This window comes from Barbus barbus, assembly GCF_936440315.1.
Source record: "Barbus barbus genome assembly, chromosome: 29".
In the NCBI taxonomy this organism is placed as follows: domain Eukaryota; kingdom Metazoa; phylum Chordata; class Actinopteri; order Cypriniformes; family Cyprinidae; genus Barbus; species Barbus barbus.
Window position 1 is genome coordinate 22965788 of NC_136757.1, and position 27528 is coordinate 22993315.

Sequence of the window (27528 nt, forward strand, 5' to 3'; positions counted from 1 at the left end):
TCTCACAATAAATAAATGTGTGACTGCTAATGGCACAGCAACATTTACTGTAATTGTAACATGTGCCTTGTGTAAAATGTTTAAAGTTTGCCTGGGTGGAATGTACCCAGTCAGAAACTTTGGACAAGAGGCACATAAGCAATATGTCTATGTCAATATTTGAGTAAAGGGTGATTCTGAACGAATGGATCAAGGTGTCAGTACTATGAAGGACCAAACCTACTCTGGCTTACATAAGTCTAATAAAATCCAGAGATTAATATCATAGTTTGGAACAAATATATATATCCTAAAATTGTGTTATTTTTTAATTATTTGTGGCAACAAAAAGATATTGATGAAAGGAATAAAAAAATGGATCCGTCTGAGACTTTATGGTTTAAAATTTCAAAGGCTTGTGACTGATGTGATTAATTAATGTGATTAATTCTGCAAAAAAATCAAATAAAATCTATATTACATTAAGCATCCACATATTATCAATGAAAATAATTAAACATAGGCCCTATAAAACAAGATATATCTATCTCCCTCCATGTTCAGTCTGTAAATAATAAAACCAACACTTGATTTTTTGTTTATTTTCTTTCTCCACATTTTATAATTCATAACAAAAAAAAACCTGAAAATTTTGTTCACGATGGAAATAATAAATTTTAATTTGTATACAAATAGATCATTTCAAAATTATAAAATGAAAGTGGTTTATATTTATCTCATTCTTTGTTGGGACTATTATAGATTTAAACACATAATTAATATAATAACTGGGCTTGGGACAAGATAAAATGATTCTATTATTATATTAATGTGACCTTCATATAACAGAAAGAAAAATATGCATATTAAAACACTGGGACATAAAAGAAAAAACACCCATATTGATGTGTTCTGCTGTGAGCTATTTAGAGTTCAAAGTAGAGAGGGAGTTGAACGTGTGACCAGTCGCAGTAAACTTTCTATCACTTTCTTATAGACTTAGTTTAGTTTGAGCTGAAATAAGGAAGATGGCGCGGCGGAGCTGCTGTGCCACGTCTTGTTACACGACAAAAACCCAATTAAATCCCTTTAACTCTTTCTTATGTGCTTTTATTTCTTTTATAAGTCTTAGTCCTTTAATCGTCGATGCTGGGCTGTACACAGCGTCGGATCAGATTATTATTTTATCACCGGAGAATGTGGACTCCGTGCTTTTTAACTCCACCGCGGCTCTTCTCGTGGAGTTTTACGCGACCTGGTGCGGACACTGCGTCGCGTTCTCACCCACCTGGAAAAACCTCGCCAGGGATATTAAAGGTTAGTTTGCTCCATATCGCCACAGAGTGAGGATACTGTCGCACAGTCAACAGCTGTTCGTGACCTGCAGAGTTACAGTATCATTTACCATGGTAACCTGTTTCCTACACTAGCACTGTAGTATTGTAATTGGTAACGTTATTTGCCACAGATGTTGTCAAAAATAAATCAACGCAATGGCAATAAGCGTCTACAATGTTTAAAGGATATTTTACAAGTGATTTTTTGGTACCATAGGGATTTTTTTTTTTGTGAGGGGTTTTATCCTAACTCTTACTCAAAACACTGAATTCTGTTTGTGCAAAGTGTTTACAGAAAACGTCTACCTGCATCAAAGTTAAAGTGCAGCAGTGAAGATGAATAATTTACCTACAGATGAGTTTTATTAGTGGTCAGTGGATAGTTATAAACACAGCCAATTGAGAAAAGCTGGTAGACTGCTAACTAGGTTACACAATGACTAGTGAGCTGGCTACAAAGGTACTGACCTAAACATAAACAAGCAATGTCTCAAAACTCAAGCTGCCCATCAAATGAACTAGTGAACGGTCTGCCAACTGACCTACCTAGTAAGCCTAAATGTGACCCTGGACCACAAAACTAGTCATAAGTGTAAATTTTTTGAAACTGAGCTTTCTCCATCATCTGAAAGCTGAATAAATAAGCTGCTTTCCATTGATGTATGGTTTGCTAAGATAGGACAATATTTGGCTGAGATACAACTATTTGAAAATCTGTGCAAAAAAATCTAAATACTGAGAAAATCAACTTTAAAGTTGTCCAAATTAAGTTCTTAGCAATGCATATTACTAGTAAAAAATGAAGTTTTGATATGTTTACAGTGGGAAATTTACTATCAGGGTCACAAATAGTGATTTAGAGAGTTATCTACCATGTCAGCTTCTTTGGTCTACCAAGTGAGACTGCCTAGTGAAATAGTGAGCTGTCTACCTGGACAGCATTTATGGGCATCATTGGTGCATTTCGAGTTAATTTAGCTATTTACAAATGCAGGCAGTTCATTTAGGTTTTGAGACACAACCACTTTAAAGTGCACATATATTTTTTCCTCTTCTGTAGCTCTAGGTTTGAGGTTTTTGAGTTGCCTCATGTAGGTTGACAGTATCACTGTTCATCAAAAGCACACTGTTTTGACACCTGGAAGTCCCCTTTGTGAAAAGTTAATGGAGCATATGTTGTAAATGAGAACACCATATCTTCAGTGTTGATCAGAAACTCTGCTTGGTCATATTGTGCCAGATGCTCTTTGACATGTTGACATTGTATTTGCACAGACAGATGTTTGATGTTTTTAACCACATACTCCTTACCGTAATAACACAAACTTTGCAACATGCAACTGAAATCCATTTGCAAAAACACTATCGATCTCATTCTGTGCATTGATTCAGTTTCGTAAACTCTGAATTCTGTGTTGTGTTGCTGTTGTAGAGTGGAAGCCTGCTGTTGATCTGGCTGCTATTGATTGTGCTGATGAGAGCAACAGAAAAGTGTGCACCAATTTCGGCGTCACTGGATATCCCTCTCTGAAGGTAGTGTGCAATTTAGAGAGCATGCAATTATTGTTGCTGTTGTGGTCGTTTATAATTATAGTTCAACGTCTGCAGGAAAGAAAACCCACAAATGTTTTTCATTTCTCAGTCGCAGCAAGCAATGTGATTAAATGGAAACTTTTCCTCTTAAGAAACCAACCCTAGTAATTTCAACTCCAGAGTTTCAGAAGAGATCTCAACAATTTGTGATGAGATTCTGCAATAACAAGTCTGAGATTTAAATATAAATGGAAACATGTTCCATTGAATTCTAATTTATTTCCCATTAATTAATTTGATATAAAATAACATTTTATAGTATTTACATATATGATGTTTATTTGCTAAAACAGATAACTCCGTTTTTTTTTAAATGTTCAAAAATCACGTTTTTGTTATGTTATCAAATGAACTCTTCATATACTGCCATTCAAAAGTTTGTGGTTCATAATTAATTTTCGATCACCAAAGATGTATTAAATTTATCAAAAGTGACACCAAATACGTTTATAATAAGAAACGTTTCTTGAGCACCATATCAGCATAGAATTATTTCTGAAGGGTCATGTGACACTAAAGACTGGAGTAATGGCTGATGAAAATTCTGATTTTCAATAAATTGCATTAAAAATATTATTGTAATGATATTTCACAATATTTCACCATGTGTATATATAATAAAATAAATGCACCTTTGATAAGCATAAGAATCTTCTTTCAAAAACATTAACAAGATCTTACCAAGATCAAACTTAAGAACAGTAGGGATATTTCATAATTTTCTGTTTTATGCAATGTTTATTTTATACAACTGGAATTGAAACATTTAAGAAAAAGCTAATACTTGGATTAAATGTCTTCTGAGCTCTGAAAATGCAAGCAACACCTTAGCAATACAATTTTATCTTCTGAATAACCTTATGTGCAGGATCAGCAGTAAAAAGTATCATATTATACAGTTTATTTTGTAAATTTGTGTGTGTGGTCAAATTGCCCATAAATGGAAATAAAGATAAGAAATCATCTTTAAAAACGGTTGACTGCATTTATTGGTCCTTGTTCGTGAAATATAAGGAGAAATTGTGTGTATTTTTCGTAAAACCATTCTTATGTAAATTGTTAATGCAGTGACAAATGATTTACATGTAAATGCATTCTGCTTGTGTTTCATGAATGAGGTCCTCTGCTGAGCACAAAAGCATGACTTGTGAGTTTTTTCAACACAAATTAATCCATTTTATTCATGAATAACTGTTTGTTCAGTCATGCACTATGGGTACAGGCTATGTTGAAGCCAGAGGGACGAACTGATGTAACTGAATCTGTCAGTTCTTTGTCCTTTCTCTACATAAACATTTAACTGTTACCATTCCTTGAATTATTATATGGCATCAGTTTCCTTCAGGGAAACATTCTGAAACTCATCACCAGATGTTCCTGCACTATCTGGGTGTTTTTGTATCTGGATATTGTTAGTCTAGTTTTGTGTTCTTGACTTGTAAAATAAAGTCTTATTAAGGGACATAGTGAAATTCTTCTACAGCTTTGATGAATTTTAAGGGGTTAAGAGGAAGAGCTGTTGACTAAAGCTGTCAATGAGGCATGCAACTGATGTGAAGGGCTCACGTTTCTGATCTCCCTCTGTCTTTCTCAGTTCTTCCCTGCTTATTCAAGCAGTGAGTCCAAGGGCCAGGAGTTCAGAGGTAAAAATGTGTCTTTATTTATTCTAGTATGTCCTTAAAGGAATAGTTCACCCCAAAATTAAAAGATTTTTCTCATTGTTTACACGCACTTTTGTGTTTTGAAATTTTAAAGAATTATTGATGATGCTGTTAAAATGTACAGAATTTAAAAACATATATTCTATATACAGTGGCATGCGAAAGTTTGGGAACCCCTTGCAGAATCTGTGAAAATGTGGATAATTTGACCAAAATAAGAGAGATCATACAAAATGTTATTTTTTATTTAGTACTGTCCTGAGTAAGATATTTTCCATAAAAGATGTTTATATATAGTCCACAAGACAAAAAAATAGCTGAAATTATTAAAATAACCACATTCAAAAGTTTGGGAACCCTTGGTTCTTAATACTGTGTGTGGTTACCTGGATGATCTACGACTGTTTTTTTGTTTTGTGATGGTTGTTCATGAGTCCCTTGTTTGTTCTGAACAGTTCAACTGAGCACTGTTCTTCAGAAAAATCTTCCAGGTCCTGCAGAATCTTCAGTTTTCCAGCATCTTTTGCATATTTGAACCCTTTCCAGCAGTAACTGTATGATTTTGAGATCCACCTTTTCACGCTGAGGATGATTGAGGGACTCAAACACAACAATTAAAAAAGGTTCAAACATTCACTGATGTTCCTGAAGGAAACACGATGCATTAAGAGCCGGGGGTGAAAACTTTTGAACAGGATGAAGATGTCCAAATTTTTCTTATTTTGTTGAAATATCATATTTTTCCATTTAGTACTGCCCTTCTGACGCGACAGAAGATACTTGCATGTTTCCTGGAAGACAAATGAAGTACAATTTACCTTGATCTTCAAATTCAAAAAGGTTTCACCCCTGTCAGGATTTACTAAAGGCAAGTAGTGAAAAAAGTAATGAAAAGGCATGGACACATTGACTTCATAGCATATGCATTTGGAACAGTCTCCACTCCCATTGGCTCTTTTATGGGATTGCAGTCTAACATTGATTTGCCCTGTTTAGTAAATCTGGCCTCTACTATAAATTGTAATTTTCAGGTGAACTATTCCATTTCATCCAATTCTTAGCCACTTAATAAAGATCTTTGATGTTTACTTGTGATGTACTTCCCTTTGTTTATGTATGAGCATGTTTTTAAATGTTCATGTAGGATTTTCGAGGGATGTGAGAGGTCTTCGGCACTACATTATCAATAAGTTGGAGATGCACAATGAGACGTGGCCACCTTCTTGTCCACCTTTAGAGACAGCTAGGTTAGAACACACTGTCCTACACACTTGTCAACTTAATTAAAAGCATATTTTAATTTGCACTTGAAATCTTAAAGGTTTGGATGTTTAAGATACATCTTTTATCATCTGTTTGCTGATGTATCAGTTCTGAATGTAAATAATGCTTGCTTGTAACGGTCAGTGAGCATGTTGGTTTTGTTTGCTTCTAGTCGACGCTACTGTTCAAAAGTTCACTCAAATAGGGAAGGAAAACAAATTTGATTTGTATCTTATTTTTTCTTTTTTGGTGTCGTCTGTCTTCTGAGAGCCAAAAAGAGAGAAAGCACAGAAATGTCAAATAATTTACACAGGAGTGTTTTTATTAATTTCAGGGGGGGAAAAAATTGTAGTTAATGTACTGTAGGTTTTAGTTCAAGGCTCAAAACATACTTTTAGTAAACTCCCTAGCATATGAGTAAACTATACAGTCAGACCATGCACTCATTATTGATGGTTTGCATTACATTATATCAACTTACTTGAATCAATTTTTTTTTTTCTCCTGACAGTGAGGCAGAGATAGACAACTTCTTTCAGACCAACAATGTGAAGCTCCTCGCTCTTGTGTTTGAGAGGAAAGACTCCTACGTGGGGAGAGAGGTGAGATCAGTTTACACAAGGATGATTTAAAGGAAGAATTCACACAAAAATGAAATTGTTGTAATTTATTCACTATGTTGTTCCAAGCCCGAATTCCTTTCATGGAAGACAAAACAAAAGATTCTGATTAATTTATTCATAGTTTTTTTTCCATGCATTTACAATTTTCAACCTTCAAAGATATGCATTTTTTAGACTTCATTGAAAAAAATACACAATACCTGTTGTTGAGGATTTATTTGTACAAAATCTGTACATTTTAGATTTGCATGATAATGACATTTGACAATGAATGCGTTTTTATTTAGGTGACACTGGATTTGTTGCAGTATGAAAACATAGCTGTGCGCAGGGTTTTGGACACAGAGACAAGTTTGGTGTCCAGGTTTGGTGTGACCGATTTTCCTTCATGTTACCTGTACAACGCATCCGGACATATCTCTAGACTCAAAGTGTAAGTGCTTCATTTCCTTCATATGGCCCTGTAGCATATATACAACTTCAGACTAATGTCATGGATTTTTCAGGACTATATTTTACAATAAATCATGAATTAAACCTGATGTGTAGATAATTTCGAGAAAAAAAAATTCATAAGACAAGAGAAGGATTTGGGATGTTTGAAAACTAATGCTACGCTTTAGTTAATGCGTATCACTTTTAATAAAGCTCATATGTAAAATTATCATATTAAAGTAATATACTTAAAGGTGCAAGATTTAAGATTTTTGCTTGGTGTTTGATAAAACAGCTGAAAAAATCCCATAGACTTGTATTGGAGGGATTGAAATTACACGGTTCACCTTTAATCTCTCTTTCAAAGTGCATTAACATGAGCTAGAGCTGAGGCATTTTACTCTTAGATTCTTATAATTAAGCATTTAGCATTTGCCTGATCTCGTCTTCTCAGTTTTGATCATAAGCCATTGCAGGAAAAATCCCGCAACATCTGGCCATGTTAATGAGACAACAGAATTTTAATACATGCAATTATTCAAGATCACAGAGCTTTCATAATCATTTCTAACCAGGAGCATAAATCAGAGGTTTGCTCGCTTTGTTATGCTTATTTGAGAAAAATAACTTGGCATGGGTGTGGGGCCCTTTTAGATGACAAATGCAAAAGAGAAGTGATTTATGGTTGGTTTATGTTGTTTCCGTCCTGCTTGATGGTGTGCATGGGTGTGTTGAGGGGGGTTTTAATCTTCTACGGCGAAACAATGGTGCTCCTTTTCTGCGTTTCACCTGCCAAGCAGTCCCTGCTCTGCAGAGCAACAGATGGTGTCCCGTCAGGTCTGAATGCGTGATTGATCTTGTGTAGCATGCTCAAAAACATAAACACACACTGTATCTCCACCATCTCGGGTCCTCGTGGTCTCAGAAGCGTGCCGTCAGACCCTGGGGACCTCAAGCTTCACCCAATCCCTCCGGTGAGGGTTGATTGAAGCTTTGGTAGATGAGGGAGTGTGTGTCCTCCTGTGCTGGAGACACAGGAATGCACAGTGGTGTTTATTGTTTGATTGCCAGGGTTAGTGAAGAGGGTAATGATCAGTATTGACATCTCATCAGCAAGCCACACCCACCATCTGTTCATCTGAGGAAGAAAGGTAAATAGATGATAGAGGAAAACAGGAGAAGAGAGACATGGGAGTAAACTCACTTTTTTTAAGCAGCCATAAGCACAATGCATTTCTAGACGGTTTTGGAAAAAAAGTAGTTTTAATACTGCTAATTTCTAGAATTGTTAAAGGGTACTGTCTCAAAAACACATCTAACTTAGTGAAATAGTGGTTTACAAATATGAGCATATCAATGTCCAATACTGATAGACTGTATTGACTCAATGGTAGATATAAAGCCAATTAGTAAAATAAGATCAGTAAGATTTTTTGGCAACACTTCGGTTTAGAGACCAATTCTCACTATTAACTAGTTGCTTATTAGCATGTATATTACTAGCATAGTGTCTGCTTATTAGTACTTATAAATCACATAATACCTTATTCTGCATGACCATAATTTACATAACGTATCTAAACTTAACAACTACCTTCTGAACTATTAATAAGTAGCAAATTTGGAGTTTGAGGCAAAGTCATAGTTAATACTTAGTTAATAATGAGAATTGGACCTTTAATTGTGACTTATTTATTTAAAGTCATACTTTTTTTTTCAGCAAGAATGCATTAAATTGATCGAAATTGACAGTAAAGACTTTTGTTACAAAAGATTTAAATTTCAAATAAATTTTGTTCTTCTGAACTTGCTATTAATAAAATAATCCTAAAAAAAATCCTCAAATATTAAGCAGTTTTTAAAAGATATTATTATTGTATTTTTAAAAAAATAAAATAAATGAAGCCTTAGTGAGCATGAGAGACTTTTCAAAAATGTTTGAACGGTATGAAAATGAAGTAAATATTTATACAGTAAGCGCAACATTGTCATTTCTGTACCTCTCCATTGACTTGTTTATTGTTTGTTAATATTTTATTATTTTGCTAATATTTACTTACAATACACATTATATGAAGTAATCTGAAATTTATTCTGAAAAATACTAGTGCTTTTTCATGCATCCATAAGGCTGTCAGTATATTTTTGAAATGACACCAAGGCAAATTAACACTTCAGTTATTCAGCAAAAGTAAGGGTAACCTGTTTTGTCCCTCATTATGAGAATTTCTGTGAAATTCGAAATATGAACTAAACAGCAAATCTCAAAATGTTCAAACAACAGTTGATTAATCTGCCTGTCCAAAATATTGATCTCTCTAGTCACAAATGATTTTCCCTCACTTCCTGTCGATAACTCTACTTCCAGCTGTAACTTCAAAGCTATGTTCAAAATCACACACTATCAAAGTATGTAATGCATCTAATAAATAATATATTTCTTGACAAATTATTTCTAAATTGAATGCAGTCCTGACGTGCTACATCAGCCACGCTGTTGTATGCACTAGTTCATATTTCATCTACTGTTTTATAAATACTGACATACTGCTTTTGCAAACTATATATTGTAGGGAAGTAGGTATATTTGGATGTAGAGTGACTGTCTGTACCCTAACTCGACTCTAATCCAGACCCAAACCTTAACCCTAACTCTTCTTTTAATTCCTGCCCCAAACTGAACTGATTCAACAAGCAGCAGCTCTATAAACATGGACTAGTCTCAGCTCTTCTGGAGTCTGGCAGACATGACACCTACTCCACATTCTTTTGTCACATGTTGTCACACACTTGAGGTTATGTTTAGTGGTTGTGCGGCCCTCACTCCTCTTTTTCCTCCTCCATCAGACTCAATGAAGCTCGTACCTTTTACTCATACGCCCTCCAGAGGTTGCCAGGGGTAGTGCGGACAGGCAAACCCCAGATTCCCATCACTGATCTTATCAAGAACTCAACTCTACAGGAATGGAGGCCGTTTAACAAGTCAGTGCACACAAACTGACATAATTAGTCATTTTCTTTTTACATTTAGGTTTATTTTACATATTAATGCATCATTTAAATTCAGTGCATTCTTGTAGCTCAAACAGTAAAGCATGGCACCAAGGTCATGGGTTCATTTCCCAGGAAATGCAAGAAATTATAAAACAAAATTATACTTTGAAAGCAATGTAAGTCGCTTTAGATATAAGTGTTGACCAAATGCATAAATGCAAATAATGCAACAATTATTTACATAAGATAAATGCACTGAGATTCCAATTCCAATATACTTAACAAATCAGTAGTTCATGAATATTCACATATGGCCATACTTGAACATTTATCAATCAAAGTTTTATTTGTTAAGTGGTGTAAAATGTAATAATGTTTTATACAGTAGTGATCTATTGTAGCTGAAGTCTTTAACAAAATGGTTTACTGAATCATGTGGAATCTCTCATAATTTTAATGGTGCACAGTTATAATCCTACATATATTTTTGTGTGCATTCATATAGGACACGTGTATATATGTCTGATTTGGAATCAGCGCTGCATTATTCTCTGCGTGTAGAGCTGTCTGGACACATCAGCATCAGTGGAGACGATCTGATTGCACTCAAAAAGTACATAAATGTACTGGCTAAGGTGAGTCACATCAACATGCACACAAACAGATTAAATATCCACTTGAATTCTTCAGCCTAGTCAGTTCACAAAACAAGCCACTAGAGGGACATACACTGAACACTTCAATCCAAGATGTGGTTTTTTTTTTTCAAGCCTTTGCATAAAGATATTTTCAGTGTTTGTGGTCTTGAATGAAAGTACAACATATGGGTGTTTCAGGGTGAAAATGTATCAGTACTTGTGACAAGCATGGTACAGCAATTGAAATATTGCTGAAAATATCTACACAGCAGCATGTTAAAAAACTGCTAATGTTGTTTAGATTAATTTCTGACATTTAGGACACATCCAGTATATTATCCACATATATTATCCACATATAATTTTTTGAAAATTATTTAGGCTGGGATTGCTTATCGTAAAAAGCAAAAACATGCAATGCATATAAAAAATGTATCTATCTCTATATATATATATATTACATATAAAAACATGAAATATTAAATTTCTTGACTAGTTTTTTTCAGATTAACTCAATTCTCTACTCCCTGTATCTTCTCTACTGAGCCATGCTCTACTAGATCAGACGTGTGCCATGGATCTCTTTGATGAGGTCTGAGACTATGACCTTTCGCTGGCTTTGCGTCCGTCCAGCATAATTCTGCCAATCTCTCTGATTATTTAGGGCTCTCTGGGGAAGGTCTACACAGATGCCTGGAGGAGTGGCAGGGGCCCTGGGCAGGCCTCCCATTAACTGTGGTTAGTTTTGTCAATATTCCCGGCTCCCTCTAGTATTCCAGCCTTAGCTGGGCCTCTTCAGAGTGTCCTTGCTGTTTTTGGCTTGCTCTTTTGAGCTGCCTTGTTAAACAGACACGCCGGCTGCATTAATTGACACTCTGTGAAGAGGAAGTGTTTAACCCCACTAAAGCAAAGCATAGAGAGATTAATGGTGGCACAGAGGAACAAGCACATTCACACACACACACACACACACACACACACACACACACACACACAGTGTTCTGAGCTGAAGATCTGTACAGTGGCTTGAATGCTAAACACAGTTAGTTTGCTTACAGGTCTGGTACTTTAGATTAAAATGCAGACAGACTGATGTAATGGGATAATCCTGTGAATGTCACAACCTGCCCTCTCATTCTGAACCTTCTCCTGCACAAGGTGACCCAGGACTTTTCTGTGCCCACAGGGGAAAGAATAGACTTGTATGTATGTACAGTCCCATTAAAAAGTTTGGGGTCAGTAAAAATTTTTTTGAAAAAAATAATTAATCAATTAATCAAAAATACAGTAAAAAATATTTTTTTTGTGTGTATATACATATATAATATTACAATTGAAAAACTTTATAATTTAAAATAACTTTTCTATGTATACTAATGTAATTTCTTATATATATATATATATATATATATATATATATATGTATGTATGTATGTATGTATGTATGTATGTACATATATATATATATATATATGTAATACATATATGTGTGTGTGTGTGTGTGTGTATACATATGTTTACATTTGCATATATAGTAGTTCTCAAATTATGAGCATAGATGAACAAAATGTAATGAATAATGTTATGACCAGTACTAACCAGTACTAAATAGTAAATATACTGGTGGAGTTTGATGCAAAGTGTTTTCCTCGGTCACGCTGTTGCTCAATGTATCTGGGTTTGCAGCACAATCCGGATTTGTATGAATCAGAACATGTATTTCAGGATTAAAAGAGTGGATCTTGGAGACATGAGAGCATTACAAAGAGGTTTTAGGATTACTCATCTTTATCCTGCTTTCTTGAAAGAGGCTTCCCGCCACGCAAGAGGGAGAGAATAAAACAAGGAATTAGAAGGCAATTTGAGGTCCAGATTCAGCCATGACTCCATCTTTTATCAGAAGCCACGGTGTCCTAAAAGACTGATTCTGCATTTCCTGTTTTCATTCGAAAAAATTTCAGAGACCCCGATGTTGGTGAACAAATAGCACCTGCTGTTGGGTAGTGCTGTGATAACAGGGAAGCAGTTTAGATGGCTTTTACATGGCCCACTTGTATATGTGTCCCAGAGGGTGAGATTAAACAGGGGTCTTCTTCAGGGCTTGGCCGACAGATGCCTTCTTTTTTGAACCTCTGCAGAGAGAGAGAGAGAGAGAGAGAGAGACTGTGGTTTTCTCAAATGCTGATACTAATCGGATTGGAGATGACATATTGCTAGGGTGAAGTGGATTGTCATGGTCTGAAGGGGAGGAAGAAGGGAGAGCAGGGGGGTGGGGGGCTGAATCAGTAAGGACAGTGATTGGAAAGGTCTGTTTGTGGTTAGTGATCTATATCCTTGTTTTGGTAGATGGAATATGCAGAGGCTATATATACTCTTACACAGCATGATTGACCGTGTACTGTTGGAAAAACTGTCTGAATAACAGAGAGTCTCAGAAAACATTGTCTTCTCATTAAAATATAAACACTACAGCAGTCACTATCAGTATTAAGACACTCAAGTCTTAAAAAGAAAAAGTCATTGCATTAGATGGCAAAATATCTTGACATCTGCAAACAAATTACTTTTTAGAGCCGTTTTTCCTGTTAACGTTAACAAACTAGGCCCAATTTTTCATAGATGTGTGAAGTCAGTTCCCCTCAAGTTCATATACAGTGGGGCAAATAAGTATTTGATACACTGTCGATTTTTCAAGTTTTCCCACTTACAAAGAATGGAGAGATCTGTAATTTTCATCGTAGGTACACATCAACTGTGAGAGACAGAATATAAAAACAAAATCCAGAAAATCACATTGTATGATTTTTAAATAATTAACTTCCATTTTATTGCATGAAATAAGTATTTGATACAATAGAAAAATAGAACTTTGTGTTCAGTAGTATAATACTTTCATTTTAAATTATACACCTTGCTTTATGTATTAATATATGTAGAATTTAACATTAACCTAATGAATATTATGAGTATTATTCATCACTATTTCAAGATAACTGTGTTAGCTGATTGAACTTTATTGTGACCTGTTACCGTTTTGTAACTTAAAACGAACACTGATTAAAAAATAAAAATGGATATTTCTCTGAAGTTGGTTGATATTTTGATAATGCAATGGCATGCATACATTTTACACTACTGTTCAGAAGTTTGGGGTTGGAAAGATTTTAATTTTTTTTGATGATCACTATATTTATTTGAACAAAAAATAGAATAAAAACTAATAATGTGAAATGTCATTATAAGTTAAAATAACTTTTTTTTTTAGTGTATTTGAACTAAATTTATTCCTGCGATGGCAAAGCTGCATTTACTCCAGTCTCAATATGCTGATTTGATGCTCAAGAAACATTTCTTGTTATCCATGTTAAAAACATGCTTAATATGTTTGTGGAATCCTTTTTTCAGGGTTCTTTCATGAATAGAAAGTTCAAAAGAATAGCATTTATTTGAAATAGAATCTTTTGTGACGTAAATATATTTACTCTCACTTTTCATCAAATTAAGGCATCTTTTAAAAGAATATATCTTACTGACCTCCAAACCCTTAAACGGTAGTATATGTAGTATAAGTGTTGCCCGAGTGTCTACATACTTTGAGGACGGTATATATCAAAGTGTGTGAGCCAGTTCACAGCATTCTCATCTTTTCTCAGATCACACTTTTAGTTCTCCTTTACAGTGTTAACCAGCTCAAATATAGAGTCTATTATGATTTATCTGTTTACTTTTTCTTTGCAACACTTAAAGAGACCTCACAGTATAACAGAATGATTCCACAGCCTTTCATTCACTAGCTAAACCCAGAGAGTGATTCACATCGCCTTTGTTGGGTTTTTTTTTGTTCAGATTCAGAGCAGAGTTTTCACTAGTTTTGAACAATACCTTTTGTATGAGCAATCCCAGATTACTCTCTTCAACATCCAGGTCTGGTAATGAGCTTTTCACACTAGTTAGAGGCCAGACCAGCACACAGATCTATTCAATGACACACACACGCACACACACACTCAGGGAAAGACTAGAGACTTTCTCCTTTTCCCACCTGTGCAGCTCTGATTAGCTTTCCGCCTTGGCTGTGTTCTCAATGGCCGAATCTCCCAGATTAAGGAAACAAATCAGAATGGAGTGGGGCGTTGGGGTTAAGTAAATCTCTGCAAGGCCTTTTTAAGTGAGCTGCGTTTTAATAGAGATCCTGTTAGAGGGTGATGAATAGAAGGCCGCACCATGCTGAACAGATGGCCACAGGAAAATTGAAAAGACGCAAGAGCACAAATCAAAGAAAGGTGCACCTCTGGGATCCTGTAGAGCCTCCCCACAAACACACACACACACACACACAGGCCTTGGCCTGCACTAATGTGGCTGTGTTTATGGGGCCGTGACGGAGTGTTAGCGTTGGCTTTGTGGCCCCTGCTCAGACACAGAATTGTAAGGTCAGCACTGGCGTCCTTCCAGGGCCATTGAATCTGTCCATTCCCTCGTGCCACATGGCTCAGGCTGGTCATTACTTCCAGAGAGTTCCACACACACACACATTCTTTAACACTATTAAATTTGCACTGGTGTAAGAAAGAAGCGCGTTTACCAATAGCAAATTCCGTGTTGCTTTTTAGTACTAAAGAACAACGAAAACTTAATATTTTAATATTTTAAATCATTAATTCATTCTATGTTGTTATTTGTGTTCTTTGTTTTGTTTTCTTTTCATTTAAAAAACTAATTTTAATATAATAATAATAATTGATTTATTGGTCATGGAATAATTATATTTTTAATGGTTAATGTGCCATGAAATAATAATAATGATGATGATGAATATTATTAATAAGTATATTATTTGAAGTTTTTAAACCATAGAAACAAAGAGCACAATATATTTTACCAAGAAATAATCAAGAATAATTGCCTAATAAATAATAATAGCAATAATAATAATACTACTAATAATAATAATTATTATTATTATATTTTTAATGTTTAAACTGTAATGAAGTATAACATAATTCATTATCACAATAATAATAGTAATTATGATTATTATTATTATTAACAACATTTTATAATGGTTAATGTGTTCTGTGATAAATATATATTCATCTTTAAAGGGGCATTTTCTCACTGCTTTCCCTGACTGTAAATCTTCAGAGCATTGCAATGTGCATTTTCACTGTCACTTAGCATCTTCTCGTTGCACATTAGCGAATCTAGTGATCTCACCATTTGACAACAGCTACTGGTGCTGCAGAAATAGCTGTCACATTTATTAGGTTTAAAAGGACTTATGTAAATAATGAGATGTTTTAGCCTAGCCTGGTCCCAAACACAAGTGTATGACTGTGTATGTGATTATGTGCTTGTTTTGTTTGTGTAGTATTTCCTAGGTCGTCCATCTGTAAAGAGTGCACTGAACACGCTGGACAGCTGGTTACAACAACAGAAGGGGATGGAGATCAAATACAGTGATTTTAGAGATGTCCTGGACAACACTGTGCAGGTTAAACAAGCTTACCTGAGCAGAATATCTCAGAAAGAGCTTATGTTTTTTTTTCGTTTTTTTTTTCATGATTTGTTTTTATTTTATGACTATGAATGATATTAAAAATTATAAATGAGAATTTTGACAACCAGACATTTGATATAGCAAAATACCACATTTATTTGAAAAGGTACCTGAATTTGTCAATACCTTGTCGTAAGCATTTCTCCACTTAGATTTGGGTCATGAGTTCAGTGTATTGGGATGCTGTCACTCATTTAAATTTATTAAAATATATATTTGAACTATTTAAGCCACTGCAAGCACAATTTCAAGCCATGGCATTCAACATCATATCCAGCTGCAGAATAATACAGAACACAAAAGAAGATATTTGGAAGAATGTTTCAACTGTTTTTGCCCATACGATGAAAGTCAATGGGGTCCAAAACACATTGGACTCCACTGACTTTCATTATATGGACAAAAGACACTTAAATAACAGAATTGTAATATTTGATTAAACAAGATTTTGTGATGCTGTCATAATACTAAAGCTTGCATGCCTACACACACAAACATACACAGAAGCAGTTAGTGACATCATTAGCTTTTAGCCACCCAGTCAATGAATCAATGAGGAAGTAGGAAGGCGTCCCATAAGGAAAAGGGCTGGTGTCATCAAGTTCATCGCCTCTTAAAGAAACACCCACCAATCAACTGCTGAGTGACTCTGCACAGGAGACTGACCAGTGGGAGATCTGGATTAATTCCAAAACGGGCCAAAGAGTTTAATGCTGTTTGATATGGGCTTTTAATTATGCGTTAAGTGAAATATGATTGAAAATTATCCCTGATGAGGTTTTATTTCTTATTACAGCCATACCTGCTTCAATTGCAGTATCCACCTCACTTCATTTGAAGAGTGACTGAAAGGAAAATTGATTGACTTCAATTGATTCTTGTTGTTTAAGTGAAACGCAAGTCAATTGAGACTGCATGTTTGTATGTGTGTGTGTTTTTAGACGAGTGATGCAGTGTTGCCTGAGAGTGTACAGTGGGTGGGCTGCCAAGGATCCCAAGCCCATTTCCGTGGATATCCCTGTGCTGTTTGGACCCTCTTCCATGTGCTCACGGTGCAGGCTAAAGAAATGTCCAGCCCAGGTACTATTAGTATGCACAGCACCTTAACTAGACTGTTAGTTATTTAGTAACTTGTGGGTCGTGAACCTACAGCCTTCTGGTAATGAGCCTAGACTAAATGAAATGGCATTCTCCAACTATATTACTTCTGTAATATGATGGATCAGAGTGAAACAGAGTGTTAAATGGAAAAAAAGTGGTATTAATTTATCCATTGGGAATTAATATTAAAGGGTTAATTCACCCAAAAATTCTGTCATTAATTACTCGTCTTCATGTCTTTCCAAACCCGTAAGACCTTTGTTCATCTTCGGAAACACAAATTAAGATTTTTTTGATGAAATCCGAGGGTTCTCTGCCCCTCCATAGACAGCAAGGGTATGGGTTTTGGTCCATTTACACTGAAACGCAACCCCTGAGTTTTCAAACTAAAACGCAGTGCATTTTCAAGGGTTGAACATGCCGGAATAGTGTAAATGACAGGTGTAACCATAGCAAAAGTTATGCGTTTTAAAACAAAAACACACTAGTGTAAACGTAGCCTAAGATAAGAAACAGTGTTCCTGTAGCTCAGCAGAGCGCACCAACGTCGTTGGTTTGATTCCCAGGAAACTGATTAAATGTATACCATGAACGCAATGTAATGATTTGTATGAAAGCATCTGTCAAATGCATAAATGTAAATGTGAATGTATTAAAGTAAAAAAAGATCAAATTTCACTTCATGACTTTTTAATGATTTCCGGCTTTTAAAAAGCAACATCATCTTTCAGAAATGCAATGTGCTGAGAAGAACAAATCAATGAAACACCAGGTCGCACAGTCTGATATGTTGATCTTTGATTTTTATTTTTTTGTGTGTGTGTGTTTCTGCTATAGACCGTACATATTTTAGACTCATGTACTGTAAGTGGTCTAATGAAGCTCAGGCTGCATTCTGTGGCCCATCTTGGCCTATTTTTGACCTCAAGAGCTGCCATCAGCTGCCCTATGTCACAACCTTCAAGGCCCTTTTGAGATGGATGAGCCCAGTCTGTTGTGTAAAGAAGGCCGACATGCGTCTGTACTGGGCTGTGTGTGGCCGTCTGTGCGTTCCTTTAGCATGTTTATAGTGCTTTTTGTTGAAAAATCCATCTTCGCCCCTTGTAAATATACACAAGAGTGTCATGTTCCAGGAAACCAGTGTGCCGCTGTTATTCTTAGACATTCTAAGTTATTCATTGTTAAGAATGACATGCTAAGACATTCATTGTTATTCTAAACATTCCTTGTTTTGCTGCTGGAAAAGTAATTGTGTATAGGTAGAAAAGAGGGATTTGTTTAGATTATTGGAATCTGAAGGGTTAATATAAGACCCAGTGAACACAGCTTCTCCACTCACACTTAATCCAGCAGCTTACAGTGGGCGGAAGAGAAGCGGAGGGGGCATCTGCGTGTGGATGCGTGTTTGTGTTTGTGTGAGTGGGTGGGTGGAGGGGGGTCACGTAACCTGCAGATGGAAGGCCAGGGACGGGGTGTCCATCTGTCCACTGGCAATAGCTCTGGATTATGTCCACCAGCTAAACACAGAAAGAAAGATGTGTACTAACCACAACACTAAACCAGTTTTCAGAGGTCAGAACTGACCTGTCTACCTCTCCTGGTAACTGCAGTGACTTGTCCTCAGAATGTGTTGTGTTTGAGAGAATAGATACACAAGAATTAGTGTAGGCTAATCTGGGGTCCAGAGGTCGGTTAGTTAGTAGACTGTTGTGTGTCTGAATTAATAGGTTACTACATTTTTGTATAGATTATTGATCAACATTCATGTATTTGGAAGCAATATTTAACTATTTGCTTGTGAAGATACACAGAAGAAGGTCAAATATTATGTTATATTATATTATAAGTTATTATGTGCTGTAGTATATTTTTATGAGGCTGTTATTGTGGAATTATGCTTTGTTAGAAGTTTTTCATTATTTATAATATAATAATAGATTAAATTACTGTAATATCACATTATATGTATATTATATTATCAAATAAAATGTATTGTTGTATTATTATTGTATATTTAATGTATTATTATTTTTATTAATGCATGAAATAAAAAAATAGTAATATTTCATACAGTTCATGCACCCAAAGTTGGCAGTGCTTCTTTTCTCGCAATGGCACTTTCATTCTTTTTTTAACTTCCTTTTTTTGACCATTTCCTCTTTACTTTCTTCTCTTTCTGTCTCTTGATCTTAGACCCTCAGGAAGTGTTGCAGGCAATGAGAAGTTATGTCAGCAGTTTTTTCGGGTGCAGGCCATGTGCAACTCACTTTGAAAGTATGGCCCAAGAGAGCATGGATCATGTGACCTCGCTGTCCGCCGCTGTCCTTTGGCTTTGGTCTCGCCACAACCGGGTCAACAACCGTCTGGCAGGTTAGTATTTTCAGTGTAAATAAATGTTAAGTGCTAAACACACATGACTAACACTTAACGTGTAGGCTATACTGTGGCCCCAAAAAGTATTTGCATAGTGTTTTTTTTTTCTCCACTTAAAATTGGAAAAGCACGCTTTTCCATTTACTCTACTAAAAGCACTTTTCTGAGACATTTTTGCAATTACTTTAAACAGTTGGTGGTGTAAGAGTGACTTTTTGTGGATGCGTGAAGTCAATTCTCAAGTTCTCACAGGCATCCTAACAGAGTAACCACAAGTGTTATTCATCACATTAAGTATGGACATGTTCATGTGACCAGAAAGTGCCACAATATTTTTTGTCTACATTTTGAACAGTATACCTACCACTTAAAAATCTAATAAACCATTTTCTTGAAAGGTTGGTTTGCGCTATATTTCTCTGTACAATAAATGCCACTTGGTATGGCTTTTAAGTGTGTCCAAATACTTCTGTGGGCCATAATAATCCAAGGATATTATTCAGTCCTGTCACTCCTGTCCGTAGGATAGAGCAGGAGAAAAGAAGAGAGCACACCAGGAGTTTTTTTTTTTGGTGGATTTTTCCTCTCCAGAGCACCAGTGCAGCTTCTTCCCTTTAAATCCCTTTAATTCGGCGATCCTCTGGGCAGACACCAGCTGTCCTGTTCTCTTCTATCCGTCTATCTCTCTATTTCTCTCTCTCTCCAGTTACATCCATACCTTTTTCTATTTCTCACACCTTCTGTTGCTCCCCATATTTTTTATTTTTTTTTTGAAGTTATGCTCATTTATTATTCAGGTAGGGACATTGTGTTTTTTAACCTTACAGTTTTTAGTTATAATTCCCAAGTAAAAGTGAACATATTTGACATTTCATAAATAAAAAATCTTATCTCTCTGACAACTTGTCAGCTTGCATATTTGTTATCCATAAGGGCTATAAAGGGAGTTAGTTGCCTCTCTTCACACTTGCTTAATTCATTTGTTTGTCATCTTTTGACGTCGACTGCCTCTTTAGCGTCTGTCCCTTTTTAACCAGCCACGAAGCCATGAATAATTGGACAAAAGTCCCCCATGCGTGTACCCCTATGGCTCTTCTGTGTCCCCTGGTCCCCCGTCACTTCTGCTGATTAGGTCTCACTGTCTCTCATGTCCCAGGAGAGTCGTTCCAGCCGCTTGACAATTGATACAGCAACAGTGTCTCCTGCCTGGGGCACGTAACCCTCTTTTCCCCAGACGGCTGGGACAGCAGGTGGCACACGCCACGCCGCCAGCATCAAGCCTTCCTCTGCTTTGTAATCTCTGTCCCAAGTAGCTAACACAAAGTGTGTGTTTCTGTGTGTGTGTGTGAGGTGGGTGGCATTCTCCCCTCCTCCTTTGCCTCCGACACCCTTTATTCCTCTCGGTTCCCAAGAGGGACCCTCCTCCTCCTGATCGTGAGCCTCTTTAGTAGTTCCCTCCCACCTCGCACACACACAGCTAACCAGGCATGAATAGTGGCCTATTAGTATCACTGCTGCACAATTAATTTAACTGGCATAAAGGCCCAGGCAGCAAACTCAGCCCAGCACTCCTGCTACTTGTCGAGGGAGGAGAAGGTATACAGAAGGAAGACAAATAAGTTTACCTTTGTGAGCTTCTTTATTTGCTCACTCACTTCTGTCTTGGCTTATTGCATATTGTGATGTATACTGACTATATATTTTTTTAAATAGCATGAGAAATAGTATGCAGTATGCAGCATGTGACCTTGCAACATTGCTTGTTTAATTTAGCAAGTGCTGTCATTTTGTTTTCTCAGAAACAAATGTTTTTGTTTTTTAATTTTTCTTTGACTTAAAAACATTATTTGATCCATCTGCCAAAATGAATGAAGAAAATAACACAATGCTGCAATGTTCTGTGTAGCTGCCAGGGCATTACTATGTGTTGATAAGGTGTTCAGAGAAGTTTTTATTGAGTTGATTTAATATATGGTTGGTGATTGCTAGGGTGTTTTTTAATGTATTGCTGTGTGGTTTCTAGGTTGTTCTTAGGTGGTTGCAAACTGGCTCAAGTGAAAAAGCCTACCCACGAGTAGATTGTAACACTTTAGATTTGGGAACACTATTCACTGTTATCTAGTTGCTTATTGGCATGCATGTTACTAGCATCTTGGCTGTTTATTAGTACTTATATTGCACACATTAATGCCTTATTCTGCATGATTGTATTCTAGATCCCTTAACACTACAACAATACCTTAACTACATTACTATCAATATATACTATCAGTAATTAGGTTTATTGAGTTTATTGTAATTAGGTAATCAGTTTATTGAGGGAAAACTCTGTTAATAGTGAATGTGTTCCCTAATCTAAAGTGTTACAATTGATACTAATGGCTGTGCTAAGTATACACAATAGCAGTTTAAAAAATCACAGTTGATTTTGTGTATTTATCTCATTGGAAATGGCAGGTCAAGTCAGGTATATTAACAAGCTTATAGTTAAATCTGTTAGTAGTGTATAGGTTTATAGTGTTTTTTACTTCATTGTTGTATGTCTGTATTTATGTAGCACCGTGGTCCTGCAAGACACGACATTTCGTTCCACTGTATGTCCCCACATGTAGCGGAATGACAATAAAGCTCAACTTGAACCTGAACTTGAACTTGTATTTCCATTGTGGGATATATTTTTCATGCAGTTTACACTGCTTTTATACTGACATTCGTTGCATTTTTTGCATACTACAAAATTAGCATGGTAGTATGCAGTTCTAAACATAACTATTGTTCCCTCTTTGTTCCTCTGTCTTGTCCTCTGGTTCTGTTGAAAATGCCCAGTAGAAGATTGACCTATATTTTTGTTCAGTGTTGGGAAGGTTACTTTGGAAATGTAATGGGTAACAGATACTGTATATATATTTCAATTATATATTGAATCTATACTGTAACTATTTCAATTACTGCATTAATGTAACTGATTGCATTTCTAAATTTCTAATGAATGGTTTCAGCTGTTAATCTTTTTTTTTTTTTATTATGCAGATTTTTAAATAGCAACACATACATGTGTGAAAATCAACACAACCTGCTATTTTTTTAAACATCCATAGCAATAGATGAAAAAAAAAATATGTAAATAACCAGAACAGCTGTCAATCGTTTTGAAACAAACCTTGCATCTAACAATGCCTATAGGAAAAAAAGTCAGTCTTAAAAAATAAAGGATATACATAAACCCTTAAGGAACTATTCTGTGTCCTAAACTCCTGAAACATTGTTGTCTAATATTTTAGAGCAGTCAAAACTAAATCAAATCTGTATGTGTGTGAAAATATTCAGATGGAACCCCCTTTGTAATCATTAACATTTTCATAAGTAACTGTATTTTAATTACACTTTATTGTAAGGTGTCCTTGTTTGTTGCTACAACACCTTAAAATCAAGTGTGACCTTTTTTCTCAGTAACTGTAACAGTTAAATTTCCGCTACATGTATCTAGTTACTCCCCGACACTGTTTGTTTTGCATTCGTTTAGTCAGTCCTCCAATCCTCCCTTCATCTGAATACAGAAGCCCTGCCCACCCATCGGCACTCACATTCACTCCTGTTTACTAGAACTGTCCCGCATGACGGCTCCTTCTCTATTCACATGCATGAATATTAATGCACCGCCCCGGCAAGCTTTGTATCAATGTTAACAGTGCTACAGCTGAAGTCACCTTTGTGCTGAAGGGCTCCATGATTAAAAGTAAGATCTTCATAGGCATTGCATCACAGCCAGATATGAGTGCTGTCACAGAGCCATGCATAAAGACCCCTGGGTTCCCGTAGACACATAGTAAAATTGATGTATCTCTTATGTAAAGTGTAGTATGCAGCCTACGTTCACACATGCATATATACATCAGATTAATCTACGTAAGAGATGGGGGGAGGGATGTAAACTAAACGCTGCTGCACCTCTTGTAGTGTCCCGGCCACCCTGTGACATCCGCCACAAGCAATTTATTAGCGGATGCCTCTGTCTGGGGTGGCATGTGGGGGGGAGGGAGGAAAGGAAAACATCTGAAGGGAAAAAATAGTAATTCATTAGAGGGAGAGCTGCAGCCCAGAGGTGCTGGCTTTCATATTCAATTTGGAGATGGTGGCATGTTCATAGGGGGTGTGAAGAGAAGAGGCCGGTGTGTGTGGATGGGGAGGGGTGTCTTGTTCACCCCAACCTCATCTATTATCTTCATGATCCTCCCTCTGGGAGAGCCCACAGGTCTATTGATCATGTCTTTAGACCTGTCACACGCACACACACACGGTTCACATAGCACCTCAAGGTTGGGCAAAATTCTGAATTTTGAAAAGGAATTGCAGCAGAAATTCAACAGGTACTGTTTTTTTTTTTTTACGAGTCTAATTTAGTTTTTCCCATTTATTTTCTGATATGCAGAATGAGTTTTGTTGTACAGATTTGAATCTACACAATATGGTTTATATAGATACTTTTGTAAAACTAAATACTGATGTCAACATTTTAATCTATGATCATATGACATTATTAGGTCAATTAGATAATCATGGGAAATTCTGAGAAAAGTGTTCTTCTCCAGGTTGTGTTAAGCTGTCAACTCAGAATTGATTAACGTGTCATTTGGGCTTTTCCCACTTAACTTAACACCAAGTTAAATAATTAATCTTTTTAAAATGGGTTTAAGCCTGTTTTAAGCCTAAGCAGGTGAATCTTATGAAAACATGTCCAGGTCACATTTAAATGTAAATATATAATACATTTAATATAAATATGATTTATATTATGTATAAATGAAGCCTTTTAAAGGTTTTGCAGTGTTTAATTATTTTCATTACAATTAAGCACATTTTCCACTTTTTTTTAATACAGGCAGAAAATGTACTTTGGATTTTGTATTCAGTTATTATCAATAATTGTTCTCATTTGATTCCTATCATTTTAATTATTACTTTTTTTCTGTTTTAGATTTTTTTTTTTTCCTGTAGTAGAAACAAAATGGTCTTTTATTAACCTAAATAAATTAAAAGTTGTACAAACAATATCCATGATGTATACAATAAATACTTAATAATTAATTAATTAATATATATATATATATGTATATATGTGTGTGTGTGTGTATATAATTCTATATAATTGTTTTGTTTTTTATACTATAATGAGGATGGGATTTCTTTTGTTGTTTTTGTTAAAATAGGCTTAATTTTCTTCATGCAAAATATAATTTCTACACACACACGTTTATTAATAAGACTCGGAACATGTTCTTGAAAAAAGCAATATTATGTACATGATAACATAATTTCAGTGACAGTTGTGATTTAGTTGTTCATTGTCAAAACTCGTCCTTTGATTTATGGTTGATCTGGTTTATAGAACTGCTCTTTTGACTGTTTATGAAATTATGAAACTCCCCCTGACAGCTGTTTTTCTTATCCCACACAGGAGAACTCAGCGAGGACCCCCATTTCCCTAAGATTCAGTGGCCGTCTCCGGAGTTGTGTCCTAGCTGTCATGCTTTAAAGAAGACCGGTGAGCACAGCTGGAACCAAGAAGAGGTGCTGACCTTCCTCCGAAACTACTTTTCTTCAGCTCACATTCTAACAGACTACCTGCAGGACGAGACCCAGGCTCTCATCTATCAGAGGAACCGACTCACAGCAGCTCGGATGGAGAAAGAAGCCGGACGGGGGGCGGAAAGGAGAGCTCGAGAGGTTCTGGACAACCACCCTGCCGAAGAGCCTCAAGAAGAAGAGCAGCAGGAGGAGGAGGAGGAGGAGGAAGAACCAGCACTGGAGGAGCAAGCTGGTGAGCCATACCCTGCGGGGTTAGAGAGAATGGTTGCAGCTGAAGCAGACAAGGCTGATAACCAGGCACCTTGGGAGAAGCCACAGCTGCCGCAGTCCCAACACAAACCAAAAATTGTGGGAATGAAATTACAGGAGCCCCAGGAAGACATAGTAGACCTGGATTTATTTGTCAACCAACACTATAAAGCCAAAGCCCTCCGAGCTGCAGCCATGTCTGGCGTAGTGCGACGGAGGAGTCTGAAGAAGGAGGAGGATGTGCAAGACCTCCAGTTTGAAGGAGGCTGGAGGGTGAAGCGAGACCTGGGAAGCCAGGAAGAGAACCTCGGTGCTGGGGTCGGGATAGAGCCGTACCCCAGACCCCAAAGCAAGCGCTGGATGTCCCTGCTCAGTGTGGGATTCTCTAGGCTGGATGTGAGCCTGTGTGTCCTGCTGTACCTCCTCTCCACCATGTGTCTGCTCGCCATGTACCTGTATTTCAAACTGAGGATAAAGCTGCGACGTGCTAAAGTGTCTCTGCCCTAGAGAATCGCTCCAGTGCAAACTTTTACTTTTTAGCAGGAATGACCAAATCTCACAATCTGTGGCACAGAGAAACAGAGAAACCGTCAGCTTCAACGCCAAAGTATTGATGCACAGAAATCGAGAGTTTACAAAGAACTGTTTTTAATTTGATGGTAATTAATGTTGTTTTACAGAACTTACACTTTTTTAACTCCTTTTGTGAGTGTCTTTTTTTGAAGCATCTAGCGATGGAAAAATTATAATCGTAATTGATGTCTTTTATTTGTTTATCTTACAAAAACAAATTTTTGTATGACCACTCATCAACATTTTATTGCATTCAGCTCACATTATTTTTAAAAGCACCAACCATTTTGTATAATTTTCTTAAAACAATATTTAGAGTTAAGAAATACTTTATCGCAATAATATAACATCTTTAACATGACCATTTTTTAAGTAAAATAATTCAAACAGTCAAAATGCATAGTTTTTTGGAATTTGGGCCCCAATCAACTCTTACCGTGGTTATCACAATGAAGATATCTGTGTGTTTAATTATTTTTAATTTCACCGTGATCTCACTGCCTGTCCATTCACTGTTCCTTTCTGATCAAATATTTGATTTTTGTCCGATTTTTTTGATTTTTCTCTATACAAGTACCTGAAACAATAAGAATCACAGACATAGTTTTTTTCCCACTAGATAAACAAGAACTAAATATTCATACTGAAATGGAATGCTTTGCTGGGTAAAATCTGATTAAAATTATTTTTTTCTAAAAACGTCTTTCTTGTATTGTTTTTAAAACTATTTTTTTCTGCCATGTTTTGAGATATGTGTTTTGTTTAAAACTTTTTACATTTCCAGTATCTTTGTAACCTGTAGTTCGTGTGCAGACCAAACTAACCTGACTGTAGACAGTCACTTGAAGATATAAAGGCTGGAATAAACTGCACAACTTTTTTAGCAAAATTTTAATTTATAATTATATATAAAATAATTTTTTACTCATTTTACTCATTTCTCAGTCAAATTTATGTAAAAAAAACCGTAAACTTGACTATGTAACCGTTCCTGATATACCTTGACTATAACATCTTTCTCCATTGTAGAATTTCTATCATTGCCGTGTGTATGTTTGTCTTAATGAATAGCTCATGTGTTGTGTTTAAGGGTGTCTGGGGTGAGGAGTGGTCTGGAAAGGGGTGAGCGGCCCACAGGTGGAAGAACAAGCCTGTTGCCATCTGGTCTGTTTTGCTAGCTAAATCCTAACAATTTCATTGGGATTATAGCAAGTGAGTAATCCTGCTTTCCTTTGGGTCTGCGGGAGATTACCACGGGGATTAGCCCCCACCGATAATAAACTTTATTAAAACGCAATCGGCTTTCAAGGCCTCTTCCCTCACACACTTGGAAGTTGGCTGTGCCCGAGAGGGGGTGGTGACCCCAGGGAGAGAGGATCTGAAGAGGAGCGCTGGAAGACAAGGGTTTGAAGTGTTCCAGATTACAGGCTCATTTGAGGGACACCATCGCTTGATCTTGAGCTTTAGGGTTTTCGTGGAAATCTGAGCTCCGCCCTTTTGTCCCACATCTCTATCTGCTTGTCCCATTTTTTTCCTTTACTAGATGTACTGTATAAACCTTTG

General features: G+C 36.3%; 1 protein-coding gene across 1 annotated transcript; it reads left to right on the forward strand.

Annotated features, from left to right (window-relative positions):
• Positions 1-985: 985 nt before the first annotated feature.
• LOC306849904 (sulfhydryl oxidase 1-like) lies at positions 986-26659 on the forward strand. The gene is made up of 12 exons (XM_079385283.1): positions 986-1296; positions 2749-2849; positions 4504-4552; positions 5715-5817; positions 6345-6435; positions 6744-6889; positions 9739-9873; positions 10391-10520; positions 15895-16017; positions 17025-17163; positions 19378-19554; positions 25013-26659. Exons 1-12 carry the CDS (start codon positions 1008-1010, stop codon positions 25897-25899), a joined length of 2370 nt encoding a protein of 789 aa, XP_079241409.1. The 5' UTR covers positions 986-1007; the 3' UTR covers positions 25900-26659.
• Positions 26660-27528: the final 869 nt, after the last annotated feature.

What these genes read in the sequence shown, in the direction of transcription:
- LOC306849904 (XM_079385283.1), top strand. Translation starts at nt 1,008, where the DNA reads ATGGCGCGGCGGAGCTGCTGTGCCACGTCTTGTTACACGACAAAAACC. An exon ending in CAAGGGCCAGGAGTTCAGAG is followed by an intron (nt 4,553 to 5,714) that starts GTAAAAATGTGT and finishes ATGTTCATGTAG; the next exon opens with GATTTTCGAGGGATGTGAGA. An exon ending in CATATCTCTAGACTCAAAGT is followed by an intron (nt 6,890 to 9,738) that starts GTAAGTGCTTCA and finishes CTCCTCCATCAG; the next exon opens with ACTCAATGAAGCTCGTACCT.